Source organism: Sorghum bicolor, chromosome 10 (genome assembly GCF_000003195.3).
Source record: "Sorghum bicolor cultivar BTx623 chromosome 10, Sorghum_bicolor_NCBIv3, whole genome shotgun sequence".
In the NCBI taxonomy this organism is placed as follows: Eukaryota; Viridiplantae; Streptophyta; class Magnoliopsida; order Poales; family Poaceae; genus Sorghum; species Sorghum bicolor.
In genome coordinates, this window is record NC_012879.2 from 18,204,444 (window position 1) to 18,214,126 (window position 9,683).

The 9,683-nt window shown below is 41.8% G+C and overlaps 1 protein-coding gene across 1 annotated transcript; it reads left to right on the top strand.

Annotated features, from left to right (window-relative positions):
- Positions 6,784–7,550, top strand: LOC8078251 (arabinogalactan peptide 23). The gene has a single exon (XM_002436909.2). It carries the CDS (start codon positions 7,093–7,095, stop codon positions 7,270–7,272), a length of 180 nt encoding a protein of 59 aa, XP_002436954.1. The 5' UTR covers positions 6,784–7,092; the 3' UTR covers positions 7,273–7,550.

Consider the following 9,683-nt stretch of genomic DNA (forward strand, 5'->3'; position numbering starts at 1 on the left):
TTGCAAATCTATGTTGATGATATCATCTTTGGATCAACCAATCAAGACTTTTGTGAAGAATTTGGAAGAATGATGGCAAATGAGTTTGAGATGTCCATGATTGGAGAGCTTAGTTACTTCCTTGGACTTCAAATCAAGCAAATGAAGAATGGCACTTTTGTAAGTCAAGGAAAGTATGTCAAGGACATGATCAAGAAGTTTGGGTTGCAAGAAGCTAAACCAATGAGCACACCTATGGGCACAAATGATCAATTAGGTAGTGATACAAGTGGCAACATGGTAGATCAAAAGCTATATCGGTCCATGATTGGAAGTTTGCTCTATGTCACCGCATCAAGGCCGGATGTGATGTTTAGTGTGTGCAAATGTGCAAGATACCAAGCTTCACCTAAAGAAAGTCACTTGAAGGCAACCAAAAGAATATTGAGGTATCTTAAGGGCACTCATGATGTTGGATTATGGTATCCCAAGGGGTCTAACTTTGAATTGATTGGATATTCGGACTCCGACTATGGTGGATGCAAGATTGATAGAATGAGCACAAGTGGCACATGTCAATTGCTAGGAAGGTCTCTAGTTTCATGGTCATCAAAGAAACAAAATAGTGTTGCACTATCAACCGCTGAAGCCGAATACATTAGTGCCGGTAGTTGTTGTGCACAATTGCTTTGGATGAAAGCTACCTTGAATGACTTTGGAATCAAATTCAAGAATGTGTCGTTGCTATGTGACAATGAGAGTGCAATCAAGATGACACAAAATCCGGTTCAACATTCAAGAACCAAGCACATTGACATAAGGCACCATTTTATAAGAGACCATCAACAAAAGGGTGACATTAGCATTGAAAGCATTGGCACCGAAGATCAACTAGCCGACATCTTCACAAAGCCACTTGATGAGAAGAGATTTTGCAAGTTGAGAAATGAATTGAACATACTTGACTTCTCCAACTTGAGATGAGTACACCCCTACATCTATATATCACATGCCTCTCCTCCAACAAAGAAAGGTAAAGTTGGTTGACATAGCATTCATACTTGCTAAGGACATGATTAGAATATATAGACATGTTTGCATGAAAATAGGCTCATTCATGAAAATCAAAAGAATTTGATGTATGTATGGTACCACTATTGTTTCTATGATTGATTGATCTAGTGGTAGCATATGACATGTTGGTGAGCTTGCAAGCCTAGTGTTGAATCTATAATATGAGCTTATGATATGTAATTCAACATGGTCAAGATAACCCTTATACTTCATGAGGTGTGAAAAAGGTTGTCCTTGGATCAAACCGAGTTACATGATCTAGGCAAGTGATCTAGGTTGAACCTTTTTTTGACCCTCATATTGATTGACTTAATTCTCACTAAAATTTGAACCTTTGTGGTCATTGATGATAAAGGGGGAGAGATAACTTCTGAAAAATTAAAACTTGAGCACACAAATAGGGGGAGCAAGCTCATGAACCATTTGTTGCATTTGAATGTGCATAAACATAATGAGGTGTTGCATTGCAAGTTTAAATTCACTACTCTTGTATGATTGGTGCTTGCTAGAAATAGAACTTGAATGTTGCTTTGAATTCTAGCATAGAGTTTTATTTTCTTGTGGTATCTAGACATATAATGTGATCTCACGAGGTATCTTGAGTTTTTGATGTATGTCTAGCCACATTGGTGCTAAGGATGGTATATTGGCAACTCCGATTGGTATCACGCTTCAAAGGTCCATTCTATATACCTTAGCATCATTTTGGTAGTAATAAATCTCCCAAAATTCCAATTCATGCATATGTGCAAACTTGAACCAAACTCATGGAAGCACATATGTAGGGGGAGCTAGTACTACCAAAACCGAATTTGAAATGTTTGTCCAACCTTGTCTCTTGATTAAAATGCCTTGGACAAGCAATTCAAGTTCATTATGATTTTATTTCATATCTTTGTGATGGTTGTCATCAATTACCAAAAAGGGGGAGATTGAAAGCCCAAGTTTGGTTTTGGTAATTAATGACACCAAGTTGCTAATGCCTTGTGTTTAAGTGATTTGAGTTAGGCATAGCAACACATGTGATGAAGGTGCATGGTGGCATGGAAAGGTGGCCACATGATCGCAAAGAGATGAAGCATGAAGTGAAGATCATGATGATAGACGAGGAGCAAAGTTATCAAGGCAAAGGTATAAACATAGGGTTTTACTTTTGCCGGTCTAAGATGAGTAGAGAAGTGATTGACCGGGTTTAGGATAGATAGCTGACTATCAAGAGGGGAAATCACGGTCATCTCTCGAATCAAGTGCTACTAGGTCCATATCTTGAGCATATGCATTAGGATCTAGTAAAGTGCTAACTTAACTTCTTTGGTGAAAATGTTTGAGAAAAGCTAACACACTTGCACTTTGGTGGTGGACACTTGTTGGTGTTAGCACTTTTGCAAAGGAGGTGTTTTTCCTAGGGTTGAGAGGAGCTTTTGAGAAAAATAAGTGTATATTTTCTATTGCGCCGGTGGGAAATTTAGAGAAGTCACGGGAGTGTTTTCTCTCTGAGAAACACTCACCGGACGCTGAGTGCAGAGGCACCGGACGCTGACCTCAAAGTCCGGTGTGCTTGACACTGCTAGGGTTGAGCACCGGACGCACTCTGAAAGCGTCCGATGGTTAGCGTCCGGTGTGAGGGGTTTTTGCAACCCTCTCTGCGCACGAGTCCGGTGAGCACCGGACCGTCCGGTGCCCAGCGTCCGGTGAGGTCGCGAGTTTGACAAACTCTCTGCGCATGAGTCCGGTGTGCACCGGACGCGTCCAGTGTGGACCTGCAGAGCGTCCGGTGATCCGCAGGTGACCGTTAGGATCTGACACGCGAATTTTAGGACGAACACGTGTCGTACCCCTGAGCACCGGACGCTAGGGGTCGAGCGTCCGGTGTTCACTTAGTAGCGTCTGGTGCCCCCGTTTTCAGCCCAGTGAAAATAGCCAACGGCTAGTTTTTGTGAGGGGCTTATAAATAGTTGGTGGCTGACTTTGGGAGGTTCTCTCTTGCACTTTTGAATACTTGAGGCATACTTTGAGCTAGAGAACACTCTCCCCACTCATCTCCTTGCTTGATTGCTCATCCTAGTGAGATTGAGTGAGATTCAAGTGCATTGCTTTGAGAGTTGCATTTAGTGGCACTTGATTCTTGAGTTTGCTACGGATTTCTTGTTACTCTTGGGTGTTTCCCGACGCCCTAGACGGCTTGGAGCAGCGGTGGTGTTGAGCTCGTGATTGGAGATTGTTTCGAGCCTCACCAAGTGACTTGTGAGGGGTTCTTGAGCCTTCCCCGCGGGAGATCGCAAATTGGCTATTCTAGTGGATTGCTCGTGGCTTGGAGGATCCCCATCTTGAGAGTGGATGTGCGGCACCCGCTGAGGGTTTGGCTTTGGATTGCCAATTAGCTCGTGATCCATCAAGTGGGTGTATCGCCACAACGAGGAGTAGCTTGCCGGAAAGCAAGTGAACCTCGGTAAAAAATATTGTGTCATCCCTTGCCGAGGTCACTCTTGTGATTGTGTATGTGATTGATTGGATATATTTCATCTCTACAACGTCGGTATAACAATCACTCTCCTATCTTTACATTCTTGCCTACCTTATTAGTTTAGGTTGTGTAGCTTAGTTCTTTTTAGTATAGAGTTGTTGTGTTTTAGTGTTTAGTCTTCTTACTAGACTTGTTTAGGTGGCTTGCATAGCTTAGTTGTGCTAGTGCTAAAATAGCTTCGCCACTTATTTTACTAACTCACTTGTTTAGTAAAGTTTGTAGATTTTTTAAATAGGCTATTCACCCCCCCCCCTCCCTAGCCATTTGGACCTTTCAACGTTCTCCTGATCGAACTCTGTAGTCGACATGTTGATCTCGATCTTGAATCTTGTCCCACCGGGCGTGCCAAAAGATGTGTTGATGCAAAAGCTAGATCTGCAAACACAAAGGGCTAATACTCGATTTAAACGTTAAGGCGTGCCAGCCGATTTGACCTTACTATCGGCAAAGGTGATAACTCGAATACTTTGGTCCCGACAACAGCAATGCGCCTGGATGCCACGGCCAAGAGGTATTCACGCGGAACTTGAGAATACGCCGAGCTTAAGTCGACGAACTCCAAAGAACTCGTAGTGTAAAAGGAAAAATATGACGAAGTCGTTGAAAAAGTAGATGCTGAAATATGAGTAAAAACTTGTGTTTGATTGATTGATAGATGTTTTTTTACAAGGCCTTAGGGTCTACATTTATATCCTGCTCAAAGAGCTACAACCAGACACGACTAGAACTCGAATTCCAAATTTAAACAGAATCCGTGTACAAAACGATTTAAATAACTAAAGAAAACATAAAACTATCCTTCCGTGACAAACTGGGACACCACCACGGACCAATCGGCAATCTTCGAGTCTTCCTTCCATGCCAGCGGCAGATTCCCCATCGGCAACGGTTAATACTGGCCATCGGCATAAACACATCTGCACCCACGGACTTAGCCATATTTAGCTGTCTTCTCATCGGCAACCGCCCTCATCGGCAACTCTTCTGCAGACTAGTAACCATCACCATGTCTTGCCGATCCACATTCTACCGATCCGGGATACGTGTCCAAAAACGGTGTCAACAGGCCAATAAAATCTTATACAAATAAACTAACGATTCCGGCCGGGATTTGTTCCTGGGGTTGATTAGGGAAACGAACACTGGGCCATGTGTTCTGATTGTAACAGCTTTCATTCTAGGAGTACAGAGAGCTAGTGTCCTGGTTGTGTTTGTTGCCGTCCTTCCATGGACAGATTAAGAATCTCTCGCTAGCAATGGACGTGTTGCTCTCATCACTACTAGCTAGCTGTCAGCATGATTAGTAGCGATGGTAGTACTAATCGGTGGTTAACTAAAGTGTTTAACAATGCAACAGATGTACGAATGTATTTTCATGGATACCTCAATGGACCCGTAGAATACAAAGCTGGAGGAGATTGCAATCTGGAACGAACAGCAGTCTGACAGCCTGCTTCAGGCTGCATGCGTACTGAACCAGCAACGAGGCAGTTTGGATCGCGGTGGCAAATTGGCTACCGCGGTTGAGCTAGTATCTCTCTGTTCAGGACAGCATTTTTACCTAAAAAATATTTGGCCCCTTCATACGATTAGCTACTTCCCTTGTCACCGTGGTGTCCAATTGAACTTCGGCCTTGTTTAGTTCTAAAAAAATTTGCAAAAAAAATTTAGATTCTTCATCACATCGAATCTTGCGGTGTATACATGGAACATTAAATATAGATAAAAATAACAACCAATTACACAATTTGCATGTAATTTGCGAGACGAATCTTTTGAGCCTACTTAATCTATGATTGGACAATATTTATCAAATACAAACGAAAGTGCTACGTACCCATTTTGCCAAAATTTTTGAAACAAAACAAGGCCGTCACTGGTCATTCCTATTTGTTGTTTTATCTATCTTTTCAGTTGAATTTGATTTCAATTTGATTTTTTATTTTTCCAAATCCGGCCAATAGTCTGAACCATAGTTGACATCACTGTGCCGTGAATCCAAAGTGTAAATATAAAGAGCATCTTCAACAGCTTCCTAATATCTCCGATAAAACTAGAACAACTATAAGTTTTTTAGCAGTTTCACAATACCTCTCTTTTTTATAATATTTTTATCATCTCGTCTCAAATAAAGTGTGAGTTGTATCTCCCCTGATACCATAGGAACCATCCCAGCAACTACTATTTTTTAACCATCTTTTTTCTTACACTCATATGAGATTCACCTTTTATATGGGTATTGGAATAGATATATTGAAATACTGTTGCAACAACTCCCTCAATACAAAAAAAATTATAGTAGACTACCCTAATACATTTATATTGGAAATAGATTATTGGAAAACTAGCTAGTGGAGATGCTCTGCAATATCGGAGAAATTGACCTTGCAGAAAAGAAAAAAGCTGCAAGAAAAAAAAAAGAGATGTCAAATGTCCATTATTGGACACCGGTATTATTTGATTAAGCTGGCACTTTGAACTGGTTATGTTCCGACTTTTGCAGGCCGGGAAAAATATCACAAGTTGTCAAGATCATTTTTGCCACCGTGCCTCGGAAGGCTTCATACGTTTTAAAAAAAGTTAATAGTACTTATTTGTAGAAAAAAAAGCGAATGTAGCAATTGGACCAAAAACAGATTATTAGTGTCAATTTGCGCCGAGATGATACCACAATCATTTGTTTTGTTTTAAATATATCCATGGTGTATTGCTAAACTAAGTATTAATCCAAACAATTCTTTGAATCACCTAACATGTCGGCCATGTTTAAAGCAAATTAAGACAATGCACTCTAGTCAACACAGACGTTTGAGATTTTCTACTGACCATTAGGTACTAAGTAAACTCAAACATTCTTTCTAAAAAAAATCATGCTTCTATATTCTTTCGATTCAAAAAGGAGCACATATTTCTTGCATTATTTGATAGAACTAAAAAAATGCAGTGGTCGAGGTTGCAGTTTTGAACAAGCTAGGCAGTTGGTTGATACCACGCGTGACAATAGGTGGCTTCTCTGAAACAACCTTCAAATACAGCAAGAGATCAACCGACATTGGTTAGCTTCCAGTTAAGCAACTGGAGAGAAATTAAAAGACTGTTCCATCGGCTCGTCCACTCGTCCTCAACAAACTTCCTTCCCGAGTTGTCCAACAAAAAAAAAAATTCCTTCCCGCCCACTCATCATCGCGCGGGCTCCTCCACATGGCGGTTGATTTGGCGACCACCACCTACCTCTCGCCGTCCCCCACCCCCATGGCATCCTCCCCGGCCGGCCGGCCACACCAAGATTAGCCGGCTAATCCAGCTATAAGAACCCACCCTTCCTCCCTCTCCTCATTCCCCAGGCAGCAGGCAGGCAAGCTAGCTACAAGCAAGGGCGCGCGGGGCGCAAACAAATAATAGCAGGTGCGATCATCCTTTGATCCATCTTGCTAATAAGCCTGCCCGCCGCCCTTCGATCTTCCTCATCTCCGACGTTCCGTTCGGCAACGCCGCCACACATCGATCAAGTCGCGATGGAGATGAAGAAGGTCGCCTGCGCCGTCCTTGTCGCTGCCGCCTCGGCCACCGTGGCTCTCGCCGCTGAGGCCCCGGCGCCCGCCCCTACCAGCGCCTCCTCGGCCGCCGCCTTCCCGGCCGTCGGCGCCGTGCTGGGCGCCTCCGTGCTCTCCTTCTTCGCCTACTACCTGCAGTAGAATTCGAGGAGGAGGATCGGAGGAAGAGACCAGGAGGCTGCTGGCTGCCATTGCCTGCATTCGGTTGGATTCTGTTTTTATATATATGCTATATATATATTAATGTATGTATACCTTAATTTGGGTCTGAACATGTCGATTGATCCATTCATTTTTTTTTGCTTTGCCTTGTCTCCCCTTTCTGTTAATCTCGATCTGTAAAGAGGGGAGAATGGGAGACACTATTTGTTTGGACATGACAATTGGAAATTAATCAATACCCATTTGTTAGTAATTAATTATGCTGTTATCATTTCAGCTTTCTGGCTATTGATTTTTTTTCCATTTATTATTTGTTTGCTTTGGTTTTCAAAATCGAGGGTTACAAAGGCTGCGGCCGTAATGAATATAGTTTAAACTGATTTTTTTTTCCGGTAACCAAATGGCACAAATCAAGAACAAAGCTATTCTTCGTTGATTATGATTACGGGTTGCGCTGGACAAGAAATTGTTGAGATTATTGTAAAACAGACACATCCAAAAGTATTTCCAGAGAATTGTAACCTTTTGTGGAGAAAGGTTAACAATTAGTTAATATATCAAAGGAGATAAATAGGGTATTCTTCACTTATCCACTACTGGAAACTAAAATGTTTTTGTCGCTTTAACTGTCGGTTTTCTACCGATAGGGAGATTTTTGTTTACAGTAGTGATCATATGGTTGTTTAAATTAAGAAATTATCTGTTTGTAGCAGCTGCCCATCTACATACGCTCAGACCTCCATGTGAAAAAAAGGCAAACATCTCACAATAAAAACCAACTACTACATTTCAAGGTTTGACTGTTTTATTTTTTATTTGAATTATGCCCCAAGTTGCGCGTGGTTTTATCGTATCGTATGAAACTGTGAACTGAACACTTATTATGCACGGTTATTAGAGACTGACACAATCGTAAAGATACAAAGAAAAATAAAAAAGGAACAGTGATGGGTATGTGCATCATGCCATCATATGTTCAGCATTTCATTAACATCCTCCGCACATTCAGAGTAAGGCTGTTTAAATTCGATTGTATGAACTAAAATCATTATCGACAAAAGGGAAAAAACAAGAATTGAAAGAATGTCAGAATTCAAAAGCCAAAATATAGTAGTAGTATTATAGAACTGTTGTGCATAGAAGGCACAAAATTAACACCACTCCACAAGCCTAAAGAAATCAAGTCACTACCAAATGCACGAAGGAAAGAGAGAGACTCACACACACACACACACACACACACACACACACACACAGAGAGAGAGAGAGAGAGAGAGAGTCTAAGTTCAAATGCTAAAACAAAATTTACAAGCTCAGAAGGGATAGTCGTTACAGGGGATGAGCCTATCACCGTGGATCAGCAGCCCTGCCTGCAGTGTACTAAGCCAGAACCTTGCCCTTGCAAGGCCAAGAGCCTGACAGTCACTAACATAAGGGTTTCCCCATCCTCCGTTAAGAAGATAAAGAAACACCCATTTTGTATGGCAGGGAAAACATTATAGGCTCAATCAAAAGCTCATTTGGGATAGCGCCATACAAGAGTTCAGGAATTATAGGTGACCACCACGGTCTTGATCATCATCCTTGTTATCGCGGGTATGCTGATGGGCATGAGAAAAGGGAAGAACTCTGAAACTTCATCACTAGAGATGGAAGGTGACTGAGCACTGACTGGTTTCATAAAAAAAACTGAGTATTGACTGAGCTGTGCACATCCTCATCTCACTGCAGGTGGCTATTTATAGCCAAAAGGTTTATTAGTATCAATGGTAATGCCATTTGTCTGCTTAAAGCAAACATGGTTTAATTATCACTCGACGCTTGTTAACATATTCCTGTCGAAAATGAAGGTACAGCCGAGAGGTAAATCTTTGCCATCCAATTGAATGGCGACAAAAGTTCATGGGTGGCCTAATGCATCCAAGACTACAGATAGGTGGAATCTCATTGCATTTGCTTTGCTGTGGACCATATAGCTAGGCAGGGTCGGAGCTAATATATAGAACCTGCCTCAACCTATATCATGGCTGCCACATGCAAATGCTTCACCCAAAACAATGTCACTTGTCTTTCAACAGAGACAGGGTAGTCCTGCATGTCTGCAAGACTGCAACAATAGATGAAGCGACCAGACCTGAAACAGTGGGGCACAAGCTCTGATTGCTCCGAAATCATGGAGAAGATGCACACCCTCAGCTAGTCAGCTTGAATCAATCTTACTATTTCTTTTCGTGAAATGCCTTGATCAATAATGTGCACCATGGCATGGCATGCAACTTCAGATCCAGGATAGATTCCTTGCATTTCTCGAGACTTTCATTCTGTTGTCATAATTTGAAAATACAACTCAGCTTTTCAGCTACCGAGTAGGGGCTAGAGACTGTTGTGGC